General features: G+C 39.3%; 1 protein-coding gene across 1 annotated transcript in view; it reads right to left on the minus strand.

The window, feature by feature from the left end:
• Positions 1–2,650: 2,650 nt before the first annotated feature.
• The window catches only part of LOC128694016 (box C/D snoRNA protein 1), a 30,264-nt gene continuing 13,788 nt past the window's right edge, over positions 2,651–19,126 (minus strand). The window contains exon 4 of the mRNA XM_070079864.1: positions 2,651–5,727. Within this exon, the coding sequence (XP_069935965.1) occupies positions 5,280–5,727 (448 nt within the window). The 3' untranslated portion in view covers positions 2,651–5,279. The remainder of the gene's footprint in view (positions 5,728–19,126) is intronic.

Below are 19,126 nucleotides of genomic sequence, written 5' to 3' on the forward strand. Positions count from 1 at the left end.
CTGTTGGAGTGTGAGCAAAGTAACATTTATGAAGGGATTCAGGGAAACCGGCAGGCCGGACTTGAGTCCTGGAGATGGGAAGTACAGTGCCTGCACTCTGAAGGAGGGGTGTTAATGTTGCAGTTTAAAAACTGTAGTGTAAAGCACCCTTCTGGCAAGACAGTGATGGAGTGAATGATGGTGAAAGTTTTTCTTTTTCGGGCCACCCTGCCTTGGTGGGAATCGGCCAGTGTGATAATAATAATAAATAATATAATGAGGCAGGGTGGCCCAAAAAGAAAGAATCCCCAAAAAGGAAATACTTTCATCATCATTCAACACTTTCACCTTACACATAATCACTATTTTTGCAGAGGTGCTCAGAATACAACAGTTTAGAAGCATATACGTATAAAGATACACAACGTATCCCTCCAAACTGCCAATATTCCAAACCCCTCCTTTAAAGTGCAGGCAACATTGTACTTCCCATTTCCAGGACTCAAATCCGGCTATATAATATTTGCTGGTTTAAAGTGAATTTTGTGCAGAGATTTAATAGCTCGTGTGTGTGTGAGTTTTCATCTGAGCTGCCTCCTAAGGTAATCTCTGCTAAGATATTATTTGCTACACTCCTCCATTTTAGGTGTCTCAAGTTCAAATCCTCCAGTTGCAAGGTGTATGGGACAGGAGTTGGGAGATTTTCCAGACAGTGGTCAATTTTCAAAATCTGTTCCTGGAATTGCTGGAAAGTTACATCCAGAGGCTTGGATACAACCACAATGACAAGGTTTTGGTTTTCAATCTTTACCACCAAAACTTCAACTACATCATTTGAGGTGTTTAGTAATTCTGAGCAAATGAGCGACTCGGTGACGTACAACCCAACTCCCCCTTGTTGCCTGTTTATTCTGTCACATATGAATAGGTTATAACCTGAGATCCATATTTTGTTGTCAAAGTGATCCATAATGTTGGTCTCTGTGAAAGCACTCGACTCCATGAGCAGTCCCTTGATGAAAGGAATTTTGTTGTTTACTGATGGCTTCAGACCATGCATATTTGCAGAGATAAATATAGTTATATTGATGGAATTTATGGGGGTTTTATTTATTGGCATTAATATCTGTTGTTCTGGAGTGGAGGCCAATGACTGTGCCTCTACTCCAAAAGTGTTTTCACTTGATGTAAGATTTCTGTCATTTCTTGCCAGTCTTTTTTTCTTCCTGGCACTAAAAAATATCCTTTATCTGGATAGGTTATGGCTCCCCACTTTTGTTTTCCATGATCTGGCTGGTCTATGTCTTCTTGTCCCCTTTAGATGATGTGCATGTGCAACATTTGTGTAACATCGTTTCAGTTTTATTACCACTAGAAGTGTCATCCTGCCAGAATGTCCTATAACCTATGCCCTAAGGTAAAGAAAAACAATTCTGGAATGTGTAATATGTGTTCGGCAGGCTGGTTGGCTGGGTGGCCGGCTGGGTGGCCGGCTCACTGGGTGGCTGATTGACTTTGGCTGTTTCTATCTCTGTCTGTCTGTATCTCTGTTTCTGTCTATCTCTGTCTGTCTTTCTGTCTCACAGGTACACAAATACAATTATTATACATAGTGATAACCTAGGATAACCTAAAAAAAAAAATCTAGACAAAGTGCTATACTGTGCTTGTAGATATAAGGCATAATAAGCATGACTGGCAAGTAATAGGCATTGTCACTTGATCAGGAATCAGACGTGATGACTCTGCATTGTGTGTAATACCTATTGGTTCATGATCGGCTCTCTCTCTGAGACAGAGAGACAAGCAGAGAGACAGGAAGACACACACACAGATAAGCAGTCAGATAAAGAGAGACAGAGCTAGACATGTTTATGTGTAACAGTGAAGACAAATAAAGCCAAGGCAGTGCGTGATCATAAAGTGTCATTCCACTGCTGCACTGTCAGCAGTGGATCATTATTATTATCAAGGGGGAGTGCTAAACCCATAGGATTATGTAGTGCCTGTGGGCTGAGACTGTGGAAGGTATTCAGGCTTAATTCAGGGGACCGGAGTACAGATCCAATTCCCTAGATCAAGACACCCTCACCAACATCAAGGAACCTTCCCTGAGGGGTGTCAGCAGTGGAATGACACTCATCTTACACTGTGCTTTAAGGAGTTTCATATATACTCCAGTGTGTCTAAAACATTGCTAGGACCAATAAATACTTTGTATATATTTCTAGACAGTATGTGACCAAGGTGCGTGAAAATGTTCACCTGTCAGTTTGTTTGTGACTATTTGAGTACTATTTCAGTACCTAATATTAGTGTCCAAACAAAGATTGGCAATGAAATCACAAGAACTACTACAAATTGTAATTATCAGAACATAAAAATTATATAAATTAAAAAAAAAAATGAGAAAAAAGGTATATTTGCAACATTTCTGCCAGCGGCAGGACTCCATGTTGCCATCAGGTGAGCAACCAGCGTCAACTTTGCAGTCTTATATCTCGGTAAGTACCGACCTTAAATTTCTTTTTTATCCTACTACATGTAGAAAAATGCACTCTTTACTTAAAAAAAAAATATTTTTTATTTTTCAAAATATTCGGAGCGTTGGGCGAGAGAACACAGATCTACGTTTGGACAGTTAACGGGTTAATAGAGTGAAATAAGTGGCTTAGACTTTGTTGGAATTTTGGGGTCATTTTTAATTGGGAGCCTGGTTGTGTTACACTTTCATAATGACATTGGCCCTGCAAGATTCATTCCATCTCAATCACTATTCACAATTCCAAACCTCAATAAGCTAAGTTACACAAGTACTCTATAAAAATTCAAACTAGTAATCTATGATTACAGCATTCTCATGTTCAAGAAAACATTTTACAATAGACTTCTTTTGTACAAAGATACAATTTCTAAATGTTTTTTATTATAGTAAATCTGCTCAAAAATATCAGCAGTTATTACATACTTTACTGCACAGGTATTCAGAGGTTATCTGGGAACTGTTCCAGCTATGGTATTGTGACTTTTATTCTGCAATGAAACAAAATGGAATGAAAAATCAATGCTGTACAAAAAAATACATTTTATGTATTTTTTTTTTTTTTATATTTTATGTATTTTTGCTCTTGTTACAAAGTATAGATAAAACCAAATCAGAAAATGCTTTTCAAGTATAACAAGAACAGATCAAAGCTGTGAATCACAAATTTCTGAAAACTATTCACTCTTTTATAGAATAAATAAATAAACCACAAACTATGTCAAGGAAGGTAAAACAATATGCTTTTAACCCTTTGAGGGTCGACAGGCCCTCTCCGAAACTCGTTCTCAGGGTCGGCCAAATTTAAAAAAAAAAACTATTTTCTCTTATGAAAAGATAGAGAATCTTTTCCCGATCATAAAGACACCAAAAGTTTGAAATTTGATAGAAACTTACGGAATTATGCTCTCGCAAAGTTTGCGGTCTCGGCGATGTTTACGCATCGGCGATTTTGCCCACTTTGAGCCCCATTTTCGGCCAATTTCACTGTACTAGTCGACAAAAAACATGAATATTTCGCTAGAACTCCATTTTTTCTATCAAATGGGTGCAAGAAACCACTCATTTATGAAATTCAACTATCCAGTACAGTGGTCAGAATTTAGCAATTTTGCCAATTTCACAAAAATTTCAAAAGATGCCAATTTCCGAATAGGGTCCAGAATAAACAAGAAAGACATTCCTGGCACTAAAATGACATTTCCTCTAGTCATTAGTCACGTCTCAAGGCCCCTCTTATATTCTTTTGCTTTCCACTTTGAATTTTTATTTTCACAAAAAATATAAGATTTACTGTTATGCAGACTACTGCATTAGTGTAAAAAATGGTATAAATATTATTGGTGCACTTGTGAAAGAATATTAGACTCACCAGTTGACGTGTATTGCACGCTTGGCACGATTTGTTTACTTTTGAAGTTTGGTAAAAATCGAACATTTCTGCTACTTTGAGCTCAATTTCAAGGCACCTTTCTTTGTAAAACCAGTCAAAATCATCTCAATTTCTGTAATATGTCTTCCATTCTATAAAATGAGACCAAGAAAACTAGAATACAACAATAAATACCATACGAAAATACACTGCAAAGTCGCTGATTTATTAAAAAAAAATGGTCAAAGTTTTTTTTTTCTCATTATGCACTGTGTGCTGCAGGATTTTTTTTAGACTGTGCACACTGACCACATAGACCCATTCTTTCATATGAAGGCCTACCAGCTTTCTCCCACTAGATTTGAGGCCGCTAGAATTTATGAGTACTAGTACGTCAAAAACCCCTACGCATAAGACGTACTAGTACGACGAAAACCCTCAAAGGGTTAAAGGGAATTTTTTTTTGCATAAACAATCTGGCTCTCTAATTAAGGATTAGTTATAGGTAGAGATGGAACGCACGATATGAGCAATCACTTTGCCTCCGGAGACATACACTGAAAGGCATATGTCTCTCAGTGCATATATTCTGAAAGTTTCTTTTAATTCCTGTATTAGTGATTAAAATATAACATTCTTAACTAGTGGAGAACAACTAACATTAGACCTTAACCCTCAATGATTTTCTTATTTTTCAAAATATTCGGAGCGCTGGCAATGAAAACGCAGATCTACATTTGGACAGTTTAAGGGTTAATGACTCATATGTAACTGATAGGCTTTAAACCCAATTAACAACCAATCAATGACATTTCAACAAAATTACTATGGCTGTCAATAAGTTTTAATAGAGATTTTTCAGAGTGTATCTACATCAACATAACCACTATCAAACTAAATAAGTGATGCTCAATAACAAACAAATAAAAAAATTAATGATTTAGAACAATTAATTTTTTTAACATGACCAGTAGAATACAATTATTGTATTTTAGGACTGAAATTAAGTCTCTTACATTTGCAAATATTAGTTTGTAAATATTATCTAATGATCTTACTCATACACTCATTTTTCACAATTTTTTTCTAATTCTGCATACTTATACAATGAGAAGCTATTAATGGTTGTATTAATATACAAATCCCTTGTTACACACTTCCGAGACTATTACTGATTATATTCTAGAGGCACAATTCCTCTTACACAATGAGATGCTATTAGTGATTGCACAATTGATATGCAAAGCCAAAGAATAAAAAACAAAAAACAAAAAAGTACATAGATTTAACAGAAATAAGAAATTAGCATTACATTTATATTCTGAATTTATAGGAAAATAGTAAAATAAAAAAATTACATGTTACCAGTACTTCCGTTACAAAATTTTAATCTTCTTCCACATTACTGGCATCAAAAAAGCTCAACCCATCAGCTTTATGTGTCTCTCTTGCTTCTTTTACTTCTGGGTCACTAAAGAGGTCATCATGGCCTTCAGGCTGGTACTCTAAGTACGCATGTATGTGATCCCTTAAAACTGCATAGAAAATTGGATATTCAAGTATTGTCTTATTTGCCAAGTTGAGACGAATACTCTTAGACAAAAAGAGCTCTTGAAAAGTTGTCCCCGAACCAGGCACATCAGTTTTGATCAATACAGCAACTTTACCATATGATGCTGACTGATAATAAGCTAACTTCTCATTATCTTCAGGACTCAAGTCATTAGAAGGCTCTAAGTATCTAGCAAGAAGTTTAATAACAGATGTATTTTCATCTACACTAGTATCAACGTAAGTGAAATCTGCTTGGTGGAATATCCATTTTATGTGCCACCTGCAAAGAAATAATAAAAATGTATTAATACTAAATCATACCATTTACCATATTTGGAAACATATACTCTGAAATTGCAAAGAAAAAATAATAACATGGTTGTTACGAGCCGAGTCGAGTACCTAAGTACAGTACATTATAAATAATTTGTAAGAAACCACATGAGTTGAAATAAGACCTGGAACAGAGAAAAGACAAAAGGGCTTCTGAGAACCAAAAAATAACAGCAAAGATGAGTCACATGGTGTCAATTCCTAATAATGTAGCATCTTTACACTTGTATTGCACTTCGAAACCCATCTTGCCATAGTAATGTAGTATAGTAGACCCCTGCGAATTTGCAGATTTTTTTCTTAGAACCTAACTAATAATTGTTCGCGGAAATTCCTGCAAATTTGTGGATTTTTTTTTGGGGGGGGCTTTTTTTCATGACAATATATAATTTTTTATGCATTTTAATGCTAAATATTAAGAAAAATTATAACTGAATAATTTTGTAACATAAGTATAAATGTAAATTCAGCAAAATTTCCATATAAAATATAATGTCATATAAAAAAATTATTCCCGTACATATACCAAAGAAAACAGGATTGCATGAATTACAGTACATATGGGAGTAACATCGGTATTTTATGTACATTCTAGCACTGCGGAAAGCATAGCAGTACAGTACTGTATATGAGCTTATCTTTATATTTTTTTTAACGATGATGTATGAAGCTGAGTTTGAAATTAAATAAAAGTGTTTTGGAGCATATTTAGGGTTTAAAATATAAAAATAGGCATTTTTTTTAACTGCTTCAAGAATTCACGTTTTTCCAAATTTGCAGGTGGTCTTGGAACATAACCCCTGCGAATTTGGGGGAACTACTGTAATGTATATTAGAGCTGATTTCCTCTATTCTGTTTATTACAATATATAGTACACTACTGTACAAACATTTTAAAATATACCAGAAATGTTATATATGGTGCAAAGGTGACAATAAAACAATATCAAAGATGGTTGACACAAACCCACTACCATTATACAGTGGACCCCCGGTTTGCGATATTAATCCGTTCCTGAGAGCTCATTGTAAACCAAAATTATCGGAAAGCGAATCAATTTTCCCCCATAAGAAATAATGGAAATCAAATTAATCCGTACAAGACACCCAAAAGTATGAAAAAAAAAACTTTTACCACATGAAATATTAAGTTTAATGCAATAGAATAATTACAATAACAACAATAACAATAGAATAATATGTAACAAAAGAATAATTGACACTTACCTTTAATGAAGATCTGATGACGATTGATGGGATGGGAGGAGGGGAGAGTGTGGATGGTGTTAGCGTTTAGAAGGGGAATCCTCCTCCATTAGGACTTGAGGTAGCAAGTCCTTTTCTGGGGTTACTTTCCTTCTTCTTTTAATGCCACTAGGACCAGGTTGAGAGTCACTGGACTTGTGTCGCACAACATATCTGTCCATAGAGGCCTGTACCTCTCGTTCCTTTATGACTTTCCTAAAGTGGTTCACAACAGTGTCATTGTACAAGTTGCCAACACGGCTTGCAGTAGCTGTCTGAGGGTGATTTTCATCAAAAAAGCTTTGCACTTTAATCCACATTGCACACATTTCCTTAATCTTTGAAGTAGACAACTTCTCCAATTTCTCTATCCCCTCCTCCGGAGCAGTTTCCTTAGGTGTGGCCTCTTGCTGTTGAAGATGATCTAGCAGCTCATCAGTGGTTAGTTTGTCATTGTCCTCCTCCATCAACTCTTCCACATCCTCCCCACTAACCACCAAACCCAAGGACTTCCCCAATGCCATAATGGATTCCTTAACTGGCATAGGCTTCTCAGGGTTAGCCTCAAACCCTTTGAAATCCATTTTGTCTACACATTCTGGCCACAGTTTTTTCCAGGCAGAGTTCAAGATCCTCTTAGTCACTCCCTCCCAAGCCTTACCTATAAGGTTTACACAATTGAGGATATTAAAGTGATCCTTCCAAAACTCCTTTAGAGTCAATAGAGTATCTGAGGTCACTTCAAAGCACCTTTCAAACATAGCTTTTGTGTACAGTTTCCTGAAGTTGGAAATGACCTGCTGGTCCATGGGCGGCAGGAGAGGAGTGGTATTAGGAGGCAAAAGCTTCACCTTAATGAAACTTGTGTCCCCAGAAAGTCGCTCTGCCAAGTCTGTAGGATGACCAGGGGCATTGTCTAATACCAGGAGGCACTTAAGGTCTAATTTCTTTTCAATTAGGTAATTTTTCACATTGGGGGCAAATGCATGGTGTAACCAGTCATAGAAAAAGTCCCTAGTGACCCATGCCTTACTGTTTGCCCTCCACAGCACACACAAATTAGCCTTGAGGATATTCTTTTACCTGAACGCTCTGGGAGTTTCTGAGTGATGCACCAATAAAGGCTTCACTTTGCAATCACTGGCACACATCAGAAGAGTAAGCCTGTCTTTCATAGGCTTATGTCCTGGGAGTGCCTTTTCCTCCTGAGTAATGTAGGTCCTGCTTGGCAATTTCTTCCAAAACAGGCCTGTTTCGTCACAATTAAACACTTGTTCAGGTTTCAATCCTTCAGCCTCTATGTACTCCTTGAATTCATGCACATATTTTTCAGCCACTTTGTGGTCTGAACTGGCAGCCTCACCATGCCTAATCACACTATGTATGCCACTACGATTCTTAAATCTTTCAAACCAACCTTTGCTGGCCTTAAATTCGCTCACATTACCACTAGTTGCAGGCAATTTTTTTTTTAAGAAATCGTCATGCAACTGCCTAGCCTTTTCACAAATGATCACTTGAGAGATGCTATCTCCTGCTATCTGTTTTTCATTTATCCACATCAATAACAGTCTCTCAACATTTTCTAACACTTGCGGTCACTGTTTCGTAATCACAGTTGCACCTTTTGCAAGAACAGCTTCCTTGATTTCCGTTTTCCTGCTCACTATAGTAGAGATGGTTGATTGGGGTTTACTATACAACCTGACCAGCTCCGACACACGCACTCCACTTTCGTACTTTGCAATTATCTCTTTCTTCATTTCAAGTCGTTAGCACCCTTGGTCTCGAAGGGTTGGCACTAGGAGCTTTCTTGGGGCCCATGGTGACTTATTTTCCAGAAACAAGCACCAAAAACAGTGATAATATGGATAATATGGAATGTACCGAATGTATCCTTAGATGCGTGCACACTGGCTGTCTTGTAAACACTGGCACACACGGGCCAGTTCAGGCCACACGTGGACACGTCTCGTACGAACCGCATTGCATACCGGGTTTTGTAAAGGGAACCGAGGCAAATTTTCTGCGATATAATGCATCGGTTACCGGATTTATCAGATACTGATAGCATCGCGAACCGGCGGTCCACTGTAGTATGCTCCTCATTTAGCAATGAATTCGTTTACTGATGCTTACCTGGAGTTTACCTGGAGAGAGTTCCGGGGGTCAACGCCCCCCCCGGCCCGGTCTGTGACCAGGCCTCCTGGTGGATCAGAGCCTGATCAACCAGGCTGTTACTGCTGGCTGCATGCAAACCAACGTACGAGCCACAGCCCGGCTGGTCAGGAACCGACTTTAGGTGCTTGTCCAGTGCCAGCTTGAAGACTGCCAGGGGTCTGTTGGTAATCCCCCTTATGTATGCTGGGAGGCAGATGAACAGTCTCAGGCCCCTGACACTTATTGTATGGTCTCTTAACGTGCTAGTGACACCCCTGCTTTTCATTGGGGGGATGTTGCATCGTCTGCCAAGTCTTTTGCTTTCGTAGTGAGTGATTTTCGTGTGCAAGTTCGGTACTAGTCCCTCTAGGATTTTCCAGGTGTATATAATCATACATCTCTCCTGCCTGCATTCCAGGGAATACAGGTTCAGGAACCTCAAGTGCTCCCAGTAATTGAGGTGTTTTATCTCCATTATGCGCGCCGTGAAGGTTCTCTGTACATTTTCTAGGTCAGCAATTTCACCTGCCTTGAAAGGTGCTGTTAGTGTGCAGCAATATTCCAGCCTAGATAGAACAAGTGACCTGAAGAGTGTCATCATGGGCTTGGCCTCCCTAGTTTTGAAGGTTCTCATTATCCATCCTGTCATTTTTCTCGCAGATGCGATTGATACAATGTTATGGTCCTTGAAGGTGAGATCCTCCGACATGATCACTCCCAGGTCTTTGACGTTGGTGTTTCGCTCTATTTTGTGGCCAGAATTTGTTTTGTACTCTGATGAAGATTTAATTTCCTCGTGTTTACCATATCTGAGTAATTGAAATTTCTCATCGTTGAACTTCATATTGTTTTCTGCAGCCCACTGAAAGATTCGGTTGATGTCCGCCTGGAGCCTTGCAGTGTCTGCAATGGAAGACACTGTCATGCAGATTCGGGTGTCATCAGCAAAGGAAGACACGGTGCTGTGGCTGACATCCTTGTCTATGTCGGATATGAGGATGAGGAACAAGATGGGAGCGAGTACTGTGCCTTGTGGAACAGAGCTTTTCACCGTAGCTGCCTCGGACTTTACTCTGTTGACGACTACTCTCTGTGTTCTGTTAGTGAGGAAATTATAGATCCATCGACCGACTTTTCCTGTTATTCCTTTAGCACGCATTTTGTGCGCTATTATGCCATGGTCACACTTGTCGAAGGCTTTTGCAAAGTCTGTATATATTACATCTGCATTCTATTTATCTTCTAGTGCATTTAGGACCTTGTCGTAGTGATCCAATAGTTGAGACAGACAGGAGCGACCTGTTCTAAACCCATGTTGCCCTGGGTTGTGTAACTGATGGGTTTCTAGATGGGTGGTGATCTTGCTTCTTAGGACCCTTTCAAAGATTTTTATGATATGGGATGTTAGTGCTATCGGTCTGTAGTTCTTTGCTGTTGCTTTACTGCCCCCTTTGTGGAGTGGGGCTATGTCTGTTGTTTTTAGTAACTGTGGGACAACCCCCGTGTCCATGCTCCCTCTCCATAGGATGGAAAAGGCTCGTGATATGGGCTTCTTGCAGTTCTTGATGAACACGGAGTTCCATGAGTCAGAGTTCCATGGGGCAGAGTGCATGGGCATGTCATTTATAGCCTGTTCGAAGTCATTTGGCGTCAGGATAACATCGGATAGGCTTGTGTTAACCAAATTTTGTGGCTCTCTCATAAAAAATTCATTTTGATCTTCGACTCTCAGTCTGGTTAGCGGCTTGCTAAAAACTGAGTCATATTGGGACTTGAGTAGCTCACTCATTTCCTTGCTGTCATCTGTGTAGGACCCATCTTGTTTAAGTAGGGGCCCAATACTGGATGTTGTTCTTGACTTTGATTTGGCATAGGAGAAGAAATACTTTGGGTTTCTTTCGATTTCATTTATGGCTTTTAGTTCTTCCCGCGATTCCTGACTCCTATAAGATTCCTTTAGCTTGAGTTCGATGCTTGCTATTTCTCTGACCAGTGTCTCCCTACGCATTTCAGATATATTGACCTCTTTTAGCCGCTCTGTTATTCTTTTCCGTCGCCTGTAAAGGGAGCGCCTGTCTCTTTCTATTTTACATCTACTCCTCCTTTTTCTTAGAGGAATAAGCCTTGTGCATACATCGAGTGCCACCCAGTTAATCTGTTCTAGGCATACGTTGGGGTCTGTGTTGCTTAGTATATCTTCCCAGCTTATATCGGTTAGGACTTGGTTTACTTGGTCCCACTTTATGTTTTTGTTATTGAAGTTGAATTTGGTGAATGCTCCCTCGTGACTAGTCTCATTATGTCGGTCTGGGGCTCCACGCATACATGTCTGAACCTCAATTATGTTGTGATCTGAGTATATTGTTTTTGATATGGTGACATTTCTTATCAGATCATCATTGTTAGTGAAGATGAGGTCTAGTGTATTCTCCAGTCTAGTAGGCTCTATTATTTGCTGGTTTAAATTGAATTTTGTGCAGAGTTTTAAAAGCTCGTGTGAGTGTGAGTTTTCATCAGAGCTGCCTCCTGGTGTTATTACTGCAACAATATTATTTGCTATATTCCTCCATTTATGGATTTGGAAAAGGCGTATGACAGGGTGGATAGGGGGGCAATGTGGCAGATGTTGTAAGTGTATGGTGTAGGAGGTAGGTTACTGAAAGCAGTGAAGAGTTTTTACGAGGATAGTGAGGCTCAAGTTAGAGTATGTAGGAAAGAGGGAAATTTTTTCCCAGTAAAAGTAGGCCTTAGACAAGGATGTGTGATGTCACCGTGGTTGTTTAATATATTTATAGATGGGGTTGTAAGAGAAGTAAATGCAAGGGTCTTGGCAAGAAGCGTGGAGTTAAAAGATAAAGAATCACACACAAAGTGGGAGTTGTCACAGCTGCTCTTTGCTGATGACACTGTGCTCTTGGGAGATTCTGAAGAGAAGTTGCAAAGATTGGTGGATGAATTTGGTAGGGTGTGCAAAAGAAGAAAATTAAAGGTAAATACAGGAAAGAGTAAGGTTATGAGGATAACAAAAAGATTAGGTGATGAAAGATTGGATATCAGATTGGAGGGAGAGAGTATGGAGGAGGTGAACGTATTCAGATATTTGGGAGTGGACGTGTCAGCGGATGGGTCTATGAAAGATGAGGTGAATCATAGAATTGATGAGGGAAAAAGAGTGAGTGGTGCACTTAGGAGTCTGTGGAGACAAAGAACTTTGTCCTTGGAGGCAAAGAGGGGAATGTATGAGAGTATAGTTTTACCAACGCTCTTATATGGGTGTGAAGCATGGGTGATGAATGTTGCAGCGAGGAGAAGGCTGGAGGCAGTGGAGATGTCATGTCTGTGGGCAATGTGTGGTGTGAATATAATGCAGAGAATTCGTAGTTTGGAAGTTAGGAGGAGGTGCGGGATTACCAAAACTGTTGTCCAGAGGGCTGAGGAAGGGTTGTTGAGGTGGTTCAGACATGTAGAGAGAATGGAGCGAAACAGAATGACTTCAAGAGTGTATCAGTCTGTAGTGGAAGGAAGGCGGGGTAGGGGTCGGCCTAGGAAAGGTTGGAGGGAGAGGGTAAAGGAGGTTTTGTGTGCGAGGGGCTTGGACTTCCAGGAGGCATGCATGAGCGTGTTTGATAGGAGTGAATGGAGACAAATGGTTTTTAATACTTGACGTGCTGTTGGAGTGTGAGCAAAGTAACATTTATGAAGGGGTTCAGGGAAACCGGCAGGCCGGACTTGAGTCCTGGAGATGGGAAGTACAGTACCTGCACTCTGAAGGAGGTGTGTTAATGTTGCAGTTTAAAAACTGTAGTGTAAAGCACCCTTCTGGCAAGACAGTGATGGAGTGAATGATGGTGAAAGTTTTTCTTTTTCGGGCCACCCTGCCTTGGTGGGAATCGGCCAGTGTGATAATAAATAATAAATAAATATTCCTCCATTTTAGGTGCCTTAAGTTGAAATCCCCCAGGAGCAAGATGTTGGGTGCAGGAGCTGGAAGATTTTCCAGACAGTGGTCAATTTTTAACAGCTGTTCCTGGAATTGCTGGGATGTTGCATCCGGAGGCTTGTAGACTACCACAATGACTAGGTTTTGGTTCTCGACCTTTACTGCTAAAACTTCCACTACATCATTTGAGGCATTAAGCAGTTCTGTGCAAACAAGTGACTCTGCAATGTACAGGCCAACCCCCCCCTTTTGCCTGTTCACTCTGTCACATCTGTATAGGTTGTAACCTGGGATCCATATTTCGTTGTCCAAGTGATCCTTTATGTGGGTCTCAGTGAAAGCCGCGAACATTGCCTTTGCCTCTGCAAGCAGTCCACGGATGAAAGGTATTTTGTTGTTTGTTGCTGGCTTTAGACCCTGTATATTTGCAAAGAAGAATGTCATCGGACTGGTGGTATTGTTGGTACTGGGGGGGGATTTTTTCTCCAGCATTAATATCTGTATCTGTTGGTTTGGAGTGGAGGCCATCGACTGTGGTTCCACTCCAGGAATGACTGGATTTGGTGTACGATTTCTGCCATTTCCTGCCAGTTTTTTTTCCTTCCTGGCACTAAAAAACCTCTCCCTCTTGAGTGGCTGTGGCTACCCAGGTTTTCCCATGGCCTGGATGTTTTGTATCTTTTTGTACCCTTTAGATGGTGTGCCTGGCAATTTAAGTTATAGCACAGTCTTTCCTGTACTGAAGAGGTACACATTTCAGGGTGAATAAGCTTACAGGAAGGGAGTTTGCATTTTCCTGTTGTCATATGGGCATGGCATTTTCTAGGGTGGTCATAGTTGCACGTCCCGTCTGTTTTTCCAGATTTCCCATGTCTGCAGATACCAAGTGCATAGTATGTGCACAGGCTTGGTTTCCGTTTGCCTTGGGTTTCTGTGACTTTATTCCCTGTTGGTGCATGTTTCCCTGTCTTATTCCTATCCTCCCTAGCACCAACAATGGAGCTCCCACCAGTTGTTTTTGGTAATATATCCTCACTATTGCTAGTGGAGTCCTCTTGTTTGCTATTTCCTGTGGTATTTCTAGTTTGCAATATTGGTTTTATCTTATCTTTGACTACACTTGTTTCCCCACTACGGCTCCTGTCCCCTATGAGGTCATTTATATGTATTCCTTCCTGCGTATAATTCCCGACTACCTGGACAAAATCTCCAGCTTCACCATTACTGTCTCCCAGGACAGCACCTCCAGCTTCACCATTACTGTCTCCCAGGACAGCACCTCCAGCTTCACCATTACTGTCTCCCAGGACAGTACTATCAGCCCCACATTTACTGACTACCAGGACATCACCTCCAGCCTTACAGTTTCTGACTACATGGCCAGTATCAAGAGCAGTACCATTCAGCCCAGACTTTTTATGTTCCCATCTGTTGTAGAAAGCTTCCAGGTTGTCTATGAAAGCAGCTTTGATGTTATACTCTTTTAATACCCTTGTGATTTTAGTCCACAAATTTTCCTCATTTGGGCATACCCAAAAACACTTCCCTGTTTTAATACTGCTTGTAGCTAGTTCTTGGATATCTGCACAAGGGGCGTGACACCAATTTCCACAAAAATGACAATTTATCCATGTGGAAGCCCGTTTGTTTGATTGACTGCAGACTATGCAGAGCTTCATAATGATTTGAATGGTTGATTTACTGTAATTCTACTAGCAACCTCTTGAATACTCTATTAATAACCTCCTTAAATGAAGCTCTAGCTATTTGTATTTCTATTTCTAACTAATTGGACAGCTTACCGTGTACGTTCCTGATTTATATTTATTGTTTGTGTTTGATAAGTGCGCCTACAACCCCATCCGTTTACAGTCTGCTTTATCGTCCAACGAATCCGTTTGAAACCAGTCAAGGGTTCGGACCAGTCAAGGGTTCGGACCAGTCGAACTGATCTGATCAGTGGGTCACTTATTTAAAACATACTAGTCGGTGATTTGGGCTAACACATGAAGGATCTACTTGAAATTATCTACCCGAGTAATATGTGATTTGATTGATACAAAAGTATAACTTGCGTGTTGAAGAGCCGGTGATTTCTGGCAGCTCCTACAGTGACGAACGGTTGAGCCTCAACCCTTGTTTATCAATCGCTGTATCTAGCTTTTCTAGTTTTTTTTTTTTTTCGTCTCCACCACAATAAATGCTATATTATCACTATAGTTGACTGGTGGAAATTTTGGAGGAAGGACGCTTTTTCTGTAGTAATAATTGCTTCTCGTTGTGTATATTGCGACCGCTGGTAACTACAGGTTATATGAAATTCACAGTATACGTCTGGTATTTCAAGAAAAAAGAAACTAATGAAAGTCACTCCACTCCACTTCCACTTAGGAACAGAACTCCATCGTTAAGTGAGGAAAGACTGTAATAATAATAATAATAAAATACGTAATAATATTTCTACAAGTACATATACAGTGGACCCTCTACTTGTGAGCGCATCCACGTGCAAGTTTTTCCAAATACGAGCAGTCGATGGGTTGATTTTTTGCTTCCATACGCGAGCACAATTTCCATAAACGAGCAGACCTCAAGGGAAGTTCCTTGATGCTGGTGAGGGGCTCTTGCTCTTTATCTAGGGAATTGTATCTCATTTGTTTGTTGGACTATCTTATTGAAACTTGGACAATGTATGACGGAAAGATGCTTCTTAACGTACACCAAAAATGAAAGGAATCGGAGCATAAAGAATGGAGTTCACTTCTCAGCAATTAGCCACCCCTTAGCGGTATTTTCGTATGGGATTTATGGTTGTAGTCTCGTTTTTTTGGTCTCATTTGATAGAATGGAAGATATATTACAGAAATAGATATGATTTTGATTGCTTTCACAACGAAAAGTACCTTGAAATTGAGCTCAATGAGGGAGAAATGCTCGTCTGCTTGACTACGTTCAAGAGTAAACACTGTCCATTCCAATAAGCAGTCGTGAATGGGTTGCCATTATTTATACAATTATTGCAATAAGGCATAACAGTAAATCTTATATTTTTTGTGTGAATAAAAATTACAAATTATTTATATTGTAATAAAATAATAATAATAATATGTATAATAATAATAGTATAATAATACTGGGAAGTACAGTGCCTGCACTCTGAAGGAGGGGTGTTAATGTTGCAGTTTAAAAACTGTAGTGTAAAGCACCCTTCTGGCAAGACAGTGATGGAGTGAATGATGGTGAAAGTTTTTCTTTTTCGGGCCACCCTGCCTTGGTGGGAATCAGCCAGTGTGATAATAATAATAATAAAAAAAATAATACATATACAGTGGACCCTCGACCAACGATGGCATCGATTAACGATAAATCTGGCTAGCGATACATTTTAATGCAAAAATTTTGCCTCAACTAGCGCTAAAAAACTCGACCAACACTATTTGTTCTGTCTGAGACACATCCACTTCTGGCCAGTGTTTACAAGCCAGCCAGCCACCGCGGTCGCTTCCAAGCATACAATCGGAACATTTCATATTATCACAGCCTTTTTAGTGATTGCATCTGCAAAATAAGTCACCATGGGCCCCAAGAAAGCTTCTAGTGCCAACCCTACAGCAAAAAGGGTGAGAATTACTATGGATATGAAGAAAGAGATCATTGCTAAGTATGAAAGTGGAGTGCGTGTCTCCGAGCTGGCCAGGTTGTACACAAAACCCCAATCAACCATCGCTACTATTGTGGGCAAGAAAACGGCAATCAAGGAAGCTGTTCTTGCCAAAGGTGCAACTATGTTTTCGAAACTGAGATCGCAAGTACTCGAAGATGTTGAGAGACTGTTATTGATGTGGATAAATGAAAAACAGATAGCAGGAGATAGCATCTCTCAAGCGATCATATGTGAAAAGGCTAGGAAGTTGCATGACGATTTAATTAAACAAATGCCAGCAACTAGTGGTGATGTGAGTGAATTTAAGGCCAGCAAAGGTTGGTTTGAGAGATTTAAAGGGAAGGGAAGTAACCCCGGAAAAGGACTTGCCACCTCAAGACCTAATGGAAGGGGATTCCCCTTCTAAACACTAAGACCATCAACACTCTCCTCTCCTCTCCTCCCATCCCATCAGTCATCACCAGATCTTCAATAAAGGTAAGTATCATGTAACTGTGCATGTCTTCTTCAGTTTGTGGGTATTAAAATTAATATTTCATGTGGTAAAAACAATTTTTTTTTCATACTTTGGGTGTCCTACACGGATTAATTTGATTTCCATTATTTCTTATGGGGAAAATTAACTTGACTAACGATAATTTTGACTAACGATGAGCTCTCAGGAACAGATTAATAGCGTTAGTCGAGGGTCCACTATAATAATAATACATATATAATAATAATGTACTACAAAATAATAATTATAATAATAGACGGCTTCAAAAGGCCGTCACTAGATGGCAGTGTTTGCCACAACAAAGAGGGAGCGGTTGTGGCCGCTTCCACCTTTTACATAATGAAATATTTTATGCATTCTAGAGTATATATCAGGTTTCTATGTTATTTATATTGTTTATTATTTCATATTAGATGAAGTGTGATAGATAAATAAGCCGTAGAGTTGATGATAGCGAAATATTCAAGGAGTATTTTGTCTCGTCTCCAAACACTCGTTGGCCGCCGCCGCCACATATGTGCCATGATAGATAAATAAGCCATATAGATGATATTAGCGAAATTATTCAAGAAGTATTTTGTCCGATCTCCAGACAAACTGTCGTCCACCACCGACAACGCCCATACCACTATATGAATTACATATTTTATTCATTTTAGAGTATATATATCAGGTTTGTATGTTATTTATATTGTTTATTATGTCATATTAGATCAAGTGAGATAGATAAATAAGCCGTAAAGTTGATATTAGCGAAATTATTGAAGTACAGAATTCCACTGGAACGGATTAATTGCATTTCAATTAATTTAAATGAAAAAAATTGACTCTGCAAACGAGCAAATCCAGTTGCGAGCAAGGTCATGGAATGGACTAAACTCCCAAGTAGAGGTTCCACTGTACATACATGGTATACAGACCTAGCTGACATCAATGACATATCTTATCTTACTACTGTATAGAAAGTCCCTTGTTATGCAGAGTAATTCAGGCAAATCAGATCAATTTTGTCCCAGGATGTGACCCACACAAGTTTGCTAACACCCAGGTACCTATTTTACTGATAGGCAAACATGGATAACAGAAGCCTTAAAGAAACACACTGGACCTCAGTGTGTAAGCTGAGTGCACTAGCAATCAAGCTAAGGGACACCTACAAATTCTAAGAAAAATTAAATTGTCTGTGGTGCAGCTGAAAGACTTAGTATTGGCAAGTTAATTGAGATCAAAGGGCTAGAATGACGTAACTTCAAGACAGAACATAAGCTAATGAATCTTTATTTGATGCATGAAAAATTACACATGGAAAGATCAAAGCATGTGAAACAACTCTGCTTGATTTAGATGTTTAATTAAAGAGATTAGATCTACAGTTCCAGTAAATGTCTAAAATTTGCCAGCTACAATAATTAGTAAACCATGGTAATTGAGACATACAAAAGGTGTATAATTAGAGGGTCAGAGGTGTATCACTGAATTATTATTACATGACCTTTGTTAGTCTGGCAAAACTGATAACCCAGTAGGGCTTTTGAACTAAGGGTGCTGGAAAATCAATAGTGTACCTGTACCAAGAGCAGTAAGAAGTTTTTATGCACACAGTGAGGCTCAGGTAAAGGTATGAAGGAGAGAAGAGAATTATGTTAAAGTAAAAGTACGACTTAGACAGGGATGTTGGATGTTACTATATTTAATTAACATACTGTATTTGTAAATGAGGTTGTATAAGCAATGAATGGTAGGGTTTTGGGGAGAGGTGTGGGATTAAAAGATAACAAATTCAATACAAAGTAGGAACTATTGGGAGATTCTGAGAAAAAAGTTATAAAGATTGGTGGAGG

Source organism: Cherax quadricarinatus, chromosome 6 (assembly GCF_038502225.1).
Source record: "Cherax quadricarinatus isolate ZL_2023a chromosome 6, ASM3850222v1, whole genome shotgun sequence".
NCBI classification, from domain to species: Eukaryota; Metazoa; Arthropoda; class Malacostraca; order Decapoda; family Parastacidae; genus Cherax; species Cherax quadricarinatus.